The sequence below is a fragment of the Microcaecilia unicolor genome, chromosome 5 (genome assembly GCF_901765095.1).
Source record: "Microcaecilia unicolor chromosome 5, aMicUni1.1, whole genome shotgun sequence".
Lineage (NCBI taxonomy): Eukaryota > Metazoa > Chordata > Amphibia > Gymnophiona > Siphonopidae > Microcaecilia > Microcaecilia unicolor.
The window spans coordinates 152,978,380-152,991,082 of record NC_044035.1 but is presented as its reverse complement, the minus strand read 5'-3'; the positions used below and the strand labels follow the sequence as shown (position 1 = coordinate 152,991,082).

General features: G+C 43.8%; 1 protein-coding gene across 1 annotated transcript in view; it reads right to left on the bottom strand.

The window, feature by feature from the left end:
• Positions 1-450: 450 nt before the first annotated feature.
• KIF7 (kinesin family member 7) overlaps positions 451-12,703 on the bottom strand; it is a 138,247-nt gene continuing 125,994 nt past the window's right edge. The window contains exons 18-19 of the mRNA XM_030203433.1: positions 2,654-2,818; positions 451-1,143 (exon numbers count right to left, since the gene is read on the bottom strand). Coding sequence (XP_030059293.1) covers positions 746-1,143; positions 2,654-2,818 — 563 coding nt within the window. The 3' untranslated portion in view covers positions 451-745. The remainder of the gene's footprint in view (positions 1,144-2,653; positions 2,819-12,703) is intronic.

The window sequence follows — 12,703 nt, the reverse complement described above, 5'->3', positions numbered from 1 at the left end:
CAGTGCTAAATAGGAGGCAAAACCTGAGACCCAGATTCTTGGGGGGTGGGGGGAAGAATGTAAAAAGCTGTGAGTTTCACTAACCAGAAATGGGAGCAAAAGCCAGCTGTAACATTTGCACAAGAGGTAAAGCTAGAGCCAAGGATGAGAACTCTACCACCTCAAGCCTGGAATAGACTTCCCGAGCCTCTATGTCTAGCCCCATCTTTGGCCGTTTTCAAATACAGACTAAAAGCCCACCTCTTTAACGCTGCTTTTGACTCCTAACCACTACTCACTTGCCCTGTACCCTTTTATCCCCACCTCTTTAATTCCCTTACCTCTTAGTTGTTCTGTCTGTTTGCCTGTCCTATTTAGATTGTGAACTCTTTGAGCAGGGACTGTCTTTTCATGTATGGTGTACAGCGCTGCGTATGACTTGTAGCGCTATAGAAGTGATAAGTAGTAGTAGTAGTAGTACCACAGTAACAAAAAAGGAATATTAAAGCTGTTATTTGGAGGCAAGGTCACAGGTCTTTTCTGTGAAATCAGAAATGAAACAATTATGGGGGAAAAGGAAGAATAAGAAAAGAAAATCATATAACTTACATTTTCAGAGTCCCACCCATATCTAAAAGCACTGAGGTCTGAAAACTGGACTTTCTATAATATCTGGCTCCAAACTGTGGTAACAAACCTTAACCAGATACTGGCAGCAGGCACCTGGGATTTCACTGTGGAATACAAGAAAATCTGAGCAACACACCTAGACTGGATTTATCCTGACGTCTATCATCCCAGAGCTAGCAACTAATGGGCTGGCATTCCGGCCAGCCCTGTGAATCTCCCTTCGAGCTGGGGACAGGTACAGGAGGGGCTTTGTACTGGCAACTTCATTGGGCTGGATCCCCCTGTCTGGCATTGATCCCTGCTGACACGATTCATCTAGTCCTGGAGGGTTGTCGCTTGGAAAGGAATAGCGCCTCCATGTTTGGGGCAAAGGTGCATGCACCAGGTCCCGACTTTCCTCCCAGGACTTTGGGTGTTTCTCCATGGTGGCTAAGCTCTGCTCCAGAGGTTTGCCATTGGTGCTTTCTTCCAAATTTCCAGCTACAGGGGGCTGCCTGTCAGCTGTATAGAAAGTTCTGCCATCCCTCTCAGTCACTGAAGAAGGAAAAAAAAAAGATTGAGCTGTCAAAAAGAAGCAGACATCACACATCTCCTTAGCATATAGAATCTGCTTAAATGAAGTCACAAGTCAAACCTTTTTTTTTTTTTTACAGGCATTTCATGTCTAGGTTTTGTTCTAGATTGCACCAGTGTTTTTGCACTCAGTTGTTTTTATTCTATGCAACTTTGGAGGCTACATTTGTATACGTCAATTTGAAGACCCCTGAGGAAGGCCTCTCTGGTCGAAACACGGACCGTGTAGGGTCCTAATAAAATTATTTTTGGTGCTCTTACTATCGGTTTTTAGTCTGGTCCTTTTGGTCTCTTCTGCCCTTCTTTGTGGTACTCTCTTTTACACACCAAGTAAACAATCTTGAAATGGGGTAAGATCTCAAGCAGCATAAGTACAAAACGTCACCAACAATATATCATCTGCATACACGTATATTCCCATAGGGAATCACAGAATCACCTGCACTAGCACCTTAAGGACTGGGCACACCACAACTTTCCTCCAAGCAGAAGGGACAACCCCCTCCTCCAAACTCTTACATACCCACGGCATACATCACAGGCATTAAACCATGCCGCCGCTGCTTAATCCACAATCACAAGAATAAACTCATCCCAGGATAGCATCCTAAAAATTCTAACAACACCCTCCGATGATCCTCACCCCACCAACAACCAACAGTTCACTGACAGTCCTCGAGGGACACAAACAGTTGGGTATTCAATATGCCCCTTATGAATACGTATAAGATAGATCTGCATTCAATAAAGGTACTATGCATGCAAATCTATTTCATGCATATTCATTAGGGATAGCCTAAAAACCTGACCTGTTTATGTCCTCAAGGGCTGAAAATGAACATCATTGGTCTAATGCTTTACATATGTGTGTACACCCCACCTGAAGTGCTTTGGGTGATTTACTGAAAATGAGAATGAGCTCCAGTTTTCAGGTCTGATCTCTGACCATGTCACAGAGACACTGCTTCTTAAACTCCCACAAGTCTTGCATTTTCAAACCTCACACGTGCTTGGGAATAAATAACAGCCTTCGCTTACTAGATCAAGGGTTTTCAACCCAGTCCTCGGTACACACCCAGCCAGTCAGGTTTTAAGGATACCAACAATAAATATGCATAACTGCATACAATGGAAGCCATGCATGCATGTTTATCTCATGCATGTTCATTGTGGATACCCTGAAAACAAGATTGGCTTGGTGTGTCCCAAGGACTGGGTTGAGAACACCTGCACTAGATTGTTACCTCGCACAAAGAAAAAAACATTTATGTGACTAATATTGTCAGCATCTCAGTTCTGACTGATGTTCAGATAACCTCTTCAGTGCTCTAGCCTTCTTAAATATATTTAATAATATACATATAATACATAAAAGAAGCTCACTGTTTTGCCTCTGCACAGTTTTGTAGGATTGCCAGGAGAGGGTGGCACACTGCCTAAAATTTTCCAGGCATCCTTCTGAGTGGTTTACCTTTGCTATGGCCTCCAGCAGGATGTGGTGGATACCCGGTCAGCATGCTCAGCCTCTGAGTCAGCTCCTGATGCGCCCTCGTGTACCAGCTAAGTTCCTTCTCAAGCATCTGCATCCTGCCCTCATACTGCTGCTTGCTCCCAGTCAGCCCTTCACTCATTTGCTCTGCAATAAGAATAATACAACTGAAACCTGGATGAAAAAAAATACCAGTCCTTCAGCCAAAAGCTGGCCTATCTAGTCCCAAAATTACAGAGAAGGAAATAGCTGAAGCTGAAGATTAGAACTGGCAGAAAGTGCTAGAAAAGACAATAGCAGCAAAATCTTCTTCTTTTAAAAACTGCTGACACCTGCTTCCTCTTTCCACTCTAGTTAGCATGTTCTGTATCTATGCTATTGCTCTCTCTTTCCCCTGGTCAGTATATTCTGTGGCTTTCCTTTTGATCTTCTTCCCCAAGAAAATGAGTTTTGTGGTAGTCACGTGTTTGCCCTCTTTTTCCCTCCTTACTCTAGTTGATGAATTTCTTTGTTTCCCTTAACTCTTCTGGCCAATTCTAGTGTGCCTCCTCTGGTCAATGCATTCTGGCTTTTCCCCATTTTCTTCCCTCTCTCCTAACAAAGTCCTATGTTTTGGACAACTTTTCTCCTTCTAATAATTAATGAAATCTATGGTTCTCTCTCACTCTCCTCCCATCGGTGTCCCTCATTTAAGATTTTGATTTATTTACAAACAAACATACTGCCCATACAGAGACCAGCGTTTGCATTGCAGTTTCCAATTTCACATATATACTATCAGACACCAATACCATGGTCAATACATTCCATCCTTCCTTCTAATTATAAAAAAATGAAAAAAAAAATCTACTCATCTGATTTTAAGATTACAATTTTTCAGAACATATCTGCTCATAATGAATGTTAACACTTGAATCTAATGAAATCAATATACTAATATTTTATGCTCAATCAGGTGACCCTCAGGGGGAGGAATGATGGCTTTGGCCTAACACCTGGTAAGCCTTTCCTTGGCTGACAGGCGCCCAGCTCTCCCACTGGCTGCCTCTTGCAGCTCATCTGCATATCCTCACAGCCTTCTCTGGGGTGATTCCCAGGTCCACTCCGATCCACTAGCACTCAAGGTGCCGCACGCCTGATGGTGTGCGGGGTATTTTCTCTATACATTTATATTTTCTCCCAGTTACTACTTTTGGCTCCAGTACACTTTCTCTTCTTGGTATTGTCCCTTCCTAATCTGTTTCTCCATCTGAAACCACTGTACAAGGCAGGAACACATTACCCACCCTCTGCTTTCATCATCTCACCATCTCTTTTGTCCTCTTCCTATTTCTCAGCTCTCAACCTTCAACATTTCCTTCCTTCCATTCAGCCATCTCCTTTCTATCTGAGTACATCTTGCCTTTGTCGCTGTCGTCATACCTCTCCTACTCTTCTCTGTACTCTCTTGCTCCTTTTCCTGCTCTCTGCTGGGGACATCAATCTCAATCCTGGTCCTTCACATCAGCTCTCATCCTATTTATGCAGGTCACACCGTGATGTCTCCAATCTAATTTCTGTTCCTCTCCTCCCCCACTTCTTCCCTGCCTTTCTCGTGTGCTCTGTGGAATGCCCGCTCTGTCTGTAACAAACTTTCCTACATCCACGACCTCTTTATCTCTTGTACTCTCCATCTGCTTGCCCTAACTAAAACTTGGCTTTGCCCTGAAGACTCTGCTTCTGTCACGGCCCTATGCCATGGAGGTTATCTTTTCTCCCGTACTCCTCGCCCGGTTGGCTGCGGAGGTGGTGTCGGGCTACTACTTTCACCCTCTTGTAGATTTTAACCTCTTCTTCAACACCTCAGTCTCACTGCTTTTCTTCCTTCAAAGTCCACTCCATCCATCTATTCACTCCTCTGCCTCTCTGAGTAGCAATCATTTATCGACCCCCTGATAAGTCCCTTTCTTCCTTTTTCACTGACTTTGACGCCTGGCTTTCCTTCTTTCTTGAACTTTCATCTCCTTCCCTCATTCTTGGGGATTTTAACATTCATGCTAATGATCCCTCTGTCTCTTATACTTCTCAGTTTCTCGCTTTAACATCCTCTTTCAATCTTCAACTGTGCTCCACTACCCCTACTCACCAGAATTGCCACTGTCTTGATCTTATCCTCTTCTCAAACTGCACACTCTCCAGTTTATGTGCCTCAGCTCTTCCCTTCTCTGACCATCATCTGATGACTTTCACACTTAAACACCCTCCTCCCCAGTCCCGTCCAATCTTAACCAATACATTAGGAATCTTCAGGCTATTTGACCCTTCTACTCTGTCTTCCAGTGTTTCAAATCTCTTCTCTACCACTTTGTTATCCAAGTCTGTCAATGAGGCTGTCTCTTCCTATAATACTATTCTCTCCTCTGCTCTGGATACTCCTACTCCTCCCATTCCCCGTTTTGTAAGGCGTACCAAACCCCAGCCTTGGCTGACCTCTAGAATCTGCTACCTATGTTCTTGTGCTCGCTCTGCTGAATGCCTTTAGTTGAAATCCCATGCTGACTTCATACCTTTCAAATTCTTGCTGACCTCCTTCCAGTCTGCTCTTTTACTTGCCAAACAGGACTATTACATCCAGTTGACAAATTCTTTGCTCAAACCCTCGACGTCTCTTTGCCACACTGGAGTCTCTCCTCAAAGTGCCTTCACCTCCAACTCCCCCTTCACTTTCTCCCCAGACTCTGGCTGAGTACTTTCATGGTAAGGTTCACAAGATTAAACTTGAATTCTCAACCAAGTCACCTCCACCTCTCCTTCCCTTAGTCCATTCTCTCAACCCTCCAACCCCTGCCTCCTTTTCTTCTTTTTCTGAAATCACTGAAGATGAAACCCTTCAAACATGCCGTAACCACACCACTCCTTGAAAAACCTTCATTGGACCCTACCTGTCCTTCCAATTATTGCCCCATCTTCCTCCTCCCTTTTGTATCCAAGATACTTGAACTTGCTGTTCACCGCCGTTGTCTTGACTTTCTTTCATCTCAAGCTACTCTTGATCCACTTCAATCTGGCTTTTGCCCTCTTCATTCAACTGGAACAGTGCTTGCTAAATTCTCCAATGACCTGTTCCTGGCCAGATCCAAAGGTCTCTATTCTATCCTCATCCTTCTCGATCTATCTGCTGCTTTTGACACAGTTGATCACAGCCTACTCCTTGATACACTGTCCTCACTTGGATTTCAGGGCTCTGTTCTTTCCTGGTTTTCTTCCTATCTCTCCCATCGTACTTTTAGTGTATACTCTGGTGGATCCTCCTCCACTTCTATCCCACTGTCAGTTGGTGTATCTGTCCTGGGACCTCTCCTTTTCTCCATCTATACTTCTTCCCTTGGTACTCTGATCTCATCCCATGGTTTTCAGTATCATCTTTATGCTGATGACTCCCACATCTACCTCTCCACACCAGAAAGCAGGAATCCAGGCCAAAGTATCAGCCTGCCTGTCTGACATTGCTGCCTGGATGTCTCACTGCCATCTGAAACTAAACATGACTAAGACTGAGCTTATTATCTTTCCCCCTAAACCAACCTCTCCTCTTCCCCCAGTCTCTATTTCTGTGGATAACATTCTCATCCTCCCTGTCTCATCAGCTCGTAACCTTGGAGTCATCTTCGACTCCTCTCTCTCCTACTCTGCACATATTCAGCAGACTGCTAAAACCTGTTGTTTCTTTCTCTATGATATCAGCAAAATTCACCCTTTCCTTTCTGAGCACACTACCAGAACCCTTATCCACACTCTTATCACCTCTTGCTTAGACTATTGCAACTTGCTTCTCACAGGTCTCCCACTTAGCCATCTCTCTCCTCTTCAATCTGTTCAAAATTCTGCTGCACGACTTATATTCCGCCAGTGTTGCTATGCTCATATTATCCCTCTCCTCAAGTCACTTCACTGGCTCCCTATCCATTTCCGCATACAGTTCAAACTACTCTTATTGACTTATAAGTGCATTCACTCTGCAGCTCCTCAGTACCTCTCTACTCTCATTTCTCCCTACACTCCTCCCCGGGAACTCCGTTCACTGGGTAAATCTCTCTTATCTGCACCCTTCTCCTCCACTGCTAACTCCAGACTCCGTTCCTTTTATCTTGCTGCACCCTATGCCTGGAATAGACTTCCTGAGCCGGTATGTGAAGCTCCATATCTGGCCATCTTCAAGTCTAGGCTAAAAGCCCACCTTTTTGATGATGCTTTTAACTCCTAACCCTTATTCACTTGTTCAGTACCATTTCATCATCCCCACCTTAGTAATTTCCTTATCTACCTTTCTACCCCTGATATCTCACCTTGCATCCAAACCAAAGTTTCAGCGTGCTTGTCTGACATTGCTGTCTGGATGTGTCAACGCCACCTGAAATTAAATATGACCAAAACCGAGCTTCTCATTTTCCCCCCCAAACCCACCTCCCCGCTCCCCCCGTTTTCTATTTCTGTTAATGGCTCTCTCATTCTCCCTGTCTCCTCAGCTCGAAACCTTGGGGTCATCTTTGACTCTTCTCTCTCCTTCTCTGCTCATATCCAGCAGATTGCCAAGACCTGTCGTTTCTTTCTTTACAACATCCATAAAATCCGCCCCTTTCTTTCCGAGCACTCTACCAAAACCCTCATCCACACCCTTGTCACCTCTCGTTTAGACTACTGCAATCTGCTTCTTGCTGGCCTCCCATGTAGTCACCTCTCCCCTCTCCAGTCGGTTCAAAACTCTGCTGCCCGTCTTGTCTTCCGCCAGGGTCACTTTACTCATACTACCCCTCTCCTCAAGACCCTTCACTGGCTCCCTATCCGTTTTCACATCCTGTTCAAACTTCTTCTACTAACCTATAAATGTACTCACTCTGCTGCTCCCCAGTATCTCTCCACACTCGTCCTTCCCTACACCCCTTCCCGTGCACTCCACTCCATGGATAAATCCTTCTTATCTGTTCCCTTCTCCACTACTGCCAACTCCAGACTTCGCGCCTTCTGTCTCGCTGCACCCTACGCCTGGAATAAACTTCCTGAGCCCCCACGTCTTGCCCCATCCTTGGCCACCTTTAAATCTAGACTGAAAGCCCACCTCTTTAACATTGCTTTTGACTCGTAACCACTTGTAACCACTCGCCTCCACCTACCCTCCTCTCTTCCTTCCCGTTCACATTAATTGATTTGATTTGCTTACTTTATTTATTTTTTGTCTATTAGATTGTAAGCTCTTTAAGCAGGGACTGTCTTTCTTCTACGTTTGTGCAGCACTGCGTACGCCTTGTAGCGCTATAGAAATGCTAAATAGTAGTAGTAGTAGTAGTAGTATCTCTTATTTGTCCTGTTTGTCTGTCCTAATTAGATTGTAAGCTCTGTCGAGCAGGGACTGTCTCTTCATGTTCAAGTGTATAGCGCTGCGTATGTCTAGTAGTGCTATAGAAATGCTAAGTAGTAGTAAGGGCCAAAGTCTCTGCACTTGTGCAAAGTCTTAGTCCCCCAGATTAAGGTGTTGAAAGCTAAAATTCAAGATCCTGAAAACAAATTGAATCATTTCAAAGGGGAAGTAACTGGGCTCTAATCTACTTTAGAGCAGCTTAAAGCAAAAATGCAATCCACACATGATCTGAATGAGGTCTTTGTTAAGGACATAACTGATTTGAGAAGGCAAGCGGGAGCTCTGAAAATACAACTAGAAACTCTAAATTGAGGGTTATTTTCCCAAACTCTGCTGTAATCTTTACTCGAGAAATATTTATGAGATATTTGGTAGAAGTTCTTAAAGTATTAAGTGTTATTAATCCCTATAGCTAAATTATACTTGCCAATATTAAAGAAGGATACTCCTCACTAACAACAAAGAGGATGGACAATTTCTGGATGCATTAGATGTTTCAGCGTTGTTGAAGAATTATGATATGGAATCTACAGTGCCTGCTACCACAATCATGACTTTGCACTGGGGGCTGTTTTTTTTAGCCATCAAGAGAACTTATTTTCAGAACTGTTAGACTATTTTCTGATATAACCAGAGAGATACAGAAGAGAAGAAGATAATTTTTACCTTTGTGGCTTGCTGTTTTGCAACTGCGTGTCTTCTTCTTTTTGAAATATGCATGCAAGTGCACAGTGAAATATCAGACTCCTAAATATCACTTTCCAAGCCTGCTCAGCTAACAGCTTTTGTTAAAAGTAAAAGAAGTTTGGTTGCTCCTAGTTAGATCCAAGACCTATTGCACTAAATTTAGCTAATGATTGCATGATGCAGTGTTGCCTTTTACTTCGCTTGGAAAAATAGTGTCAATTTTTTAAAACTTCGTATTTCCTTTCTTGACCCCATCTCCCTCCCCCCTTTCTTTTTTGGACTAGATAGGTATGTTGGTATATAATATGGTTTCCAGAGTTTATCACATTTTTTTTTATTTAATACCAATGCATATGTATGAGTATGATTACTTGGTTTGTTATGACACAATCGCACCATTACAAACACGAACCTCATGAAGACATAGCTCAATACCATGGTTTAACGAAGATCTGAAAAAACTAAAAACTCAAGTAAGGAGACTCGAACAAGCATGGAGTAAAATGAAAGATGAACGCACACTTAATGCATGGAAACAAATGCAAAGAAAATATAAATATACAATTAGACAAACCAAAAGGCCATTCTACAAATCCAAAATAGGACCAGATTATAAAGATACACACAAATTATTCCAACTTGTGCACAAACTTCTTGACACTTCACCAGTTACCACAACCAGCACAGATTCCCCATCAGCAGATGATCTGGCTATTTACTTCAACGAGAAAATCATAAAACTACGATCCACCTTACCACTCAACACCACAGACCATGAAATATTCATTGTTTGGACCCAACCACCGATGGATATCCAACGGACCGAATCTGGACAAACTTTGTTCCACTGGAGGAGGAAACCGTCACCCAAGCGATCAATAGATTTGCGAAGTCCCACTGCAAACTAGACTCAGGTCCCAGTTATCTAATAAAGTCTGCCCCTCAACGTTTTATAACAGATCTCACCTCCTACTTAAATTTCATGCTCCAATATGGATTCTTCCCAATGGATAAAGGTAATATTTTACTTACTCCACTACCTAAAGATCTAAAGAAAAAAATCAAATGATATATCTAACTACCGCCCGGTAGCATCCATTCCTCTTGTAGTTAAGATAATGGAAAGCATAGTTACCAAACAACTTACCGATTACTTAAATAACTTCTCAATACTTCATACATCTCAATCAGGATTTCGAGCTAACCATAGCACCGAAACAGTATTAATAACTCTCTTAACTAACTTTAAACAAATAATCGCAACTGGCAATAATGTCCTCCTCTTACAATTCGACATGTCCAGCGCGTTCGATATGGTCAGTCATAATATACTATTGAATATCCTAGAATATTTCGGCATTGGAGGAAACGTACTGAAATGGATTAATGGCTTCCTAACCGCAAGAACATACCAAGTGATATCAAAGTTGGCTACATCATCACCTTGGAAACCTGAATGCGGAGTGCCTCAAGGTTCGCCCCTCTCACCAACCCTTTTCAACTTAATGATGACCCCATTGGCCAGATCTCTATCCAATCAAGGCCTCAATCCATACGTTTATGCAGATGATGTCACGATTTACATCCCATTTAAAAAGAACCTAAAAGAAATCACAAATAAAATAAATCATAGCTTCCAAATAATGAACTCATGGGCGGATGCATTTCAACTAAAGATTAATGCAGAAAAGACACAATGCCTTATCCTTACATCGCAATACAACAAGAATAAACGAACCACTATAAGTACCCTAAACCATACTCTCCCTATTTCAGATAACTTGAAACTCCTGGGAGTCACAATTGATAGAAATTTCACACTAGAAAGCCATGCGAAAAATGTAACAAAGAAAATGTTCCATGCAATGTGGAAACTCAAAAGAGTTAAACCTTTCTTCCCAAGGGTGATATTCTGAAACCTGGTGCAATCAATGGTGCTGAGTCACTTAGACTACTGCAATTCCATATACACCGGATGCAAAGCACAAATCATTAAGAAACTTCAAACTGCCCAAAATACTGCAGCCAGACTCACATTTGGAAAAGCGAAATACGAAAGCGCAAAACCCCTCAGAGAAAAATTACATTGGCTCCCGTTAAAAGATCGAATTGTATTCAAAACATGCACCCTGGTGCATAAAATTATTCACGGAGAGGCCCCGTTATACATGTCAGACCTCATAGACTTACCAGCAAGGAATACAAAAAGATCATCAAGCACTGTCTTGAACCTCCATTACCCCAGTTGCAAAGGACTTAAATATAAATCAATTTATGCCTCTAGCTTCTCCTACATCAGCATGCAACTGTGGAATGCACTACCGACTGCCATAAAAACTATGCACGTTCTGACAGACTTCTGTAAACTACTAAAGACTAAATTGTTCAAACAGACGTACCTAAAAGATCCTTCATAATGACCAGCCATCAAAACCTTACCAATTCAAGTCAACATTGAACTCTTTTTACTTGTTTACTTATTCACATGAATACTGTTGAATGTTTTTACATCTACCCTGATCTTTAATGCCTGAAATGAACTGTAGATCCACAATTTATAACTTATCCTATATTTTCTGTACTTAAATACAATAATACTCTGTATTTCTCATTCCGGAATGGCGATCGCCATACAGCATAATGTAAGCCACATTGAGCCTGCAAACAGGTGGGAAAATGTAGGAAACAAATGCTGCAAATAAATAATGGGAAAATGGGTAGCATTAGGGTAGACTTAGGATGGGAAAAATGTTAGGAGCTTAGCACTGATTTTCAGCAATAGGCTCATAAATCTAGGTAAATGAATGGCAAGCCTACATTAAGGTACATTTTCAGCAAAAAATGTGGATGGGCATAATTGAACTGCGCCGGCCAAATAGATGGCCGGCCAAATGTCAGCATTTGGGCTGGCTTTAGAGATGGCCGGCATCAGTTTCCGGCGATAATGGAAATTAATGCCGGCGATCTCAAAGCCGGCCAAATCCAAGGCATTTGGTCGTGGGAGGAGCCAGCATTTGTAGTGCACTGGTCCCCCTCACATGCCAGGACACCAAACGGGCACCCTAGGGGGCACTGCAGTGGACTTCAAAAATTGGTCCCAGGTGCATAGCTCCCTTGCCTTGGGTGCTGAGCCCCCCAAATTCCCCCCAAAACCCACTTCCCACAACTCTACACCACTACCATAACCCTAAGGGGTGAAGGGGGGCACCTACATGTGGGTACAGTGGGTTTTCGGGGGGGTTCAGAGGGCTCCCATTTACCACCACAAGTGTAACAGGGAGCGGGGGATGGGCCTGGGTCCACCTGCCTGAACTGCACTGCACCCACTAAAAACTGCTCCAGGGACCTGCATACTGCTGTCAGGGAGCTAGGTATGACATTTGAGGCTGGCATAGAGGCTGGCAAAAAAATGTGACCACTGGGGGAGTAAGGGGAGGTGATCCCCGATTCCCTCCGGTGGTCATCTAGTCAATTGGGGCCAGTGGTGTTCCTAGGGGGGCTGACACCCGGGGCGGATCGCCCCCTGGCGAAAGGACCCCCCCCCGCGAAGGACCCCCCCCCCCGGGTACACGCCGCTGGGGGGGGGGGGGGGAGGGTGCCGCGCCCACCTGTCCTTCGTTCGTTCCATGCTCCCTCTGCCCTGGAACAGGAAGTAACCTGTTCCGGGGCAGAGGGAGCATGGAACGAACGAAGGACAGTGGCGTGCACCCAGGGCGGACCGCACACACCGCTCCACCTTAGGAACGCCACTGATTGGGGCACTTTTTTGAGGCTTGGTCGTAAAAATAAATGGACTAAGTGAAGCTGGCGAAATGCTCGTCAGAGCCAGCCATCTTTTTTCCATTATCGGCTGAAGCTGGCCATCTCATAACCACGCCCCAGTCCCGCCTTCCATACCCTTCCGAAACGCCCCCTTTAACGTTGGCTGGCTCTGTGACAGAAAGCAGTTG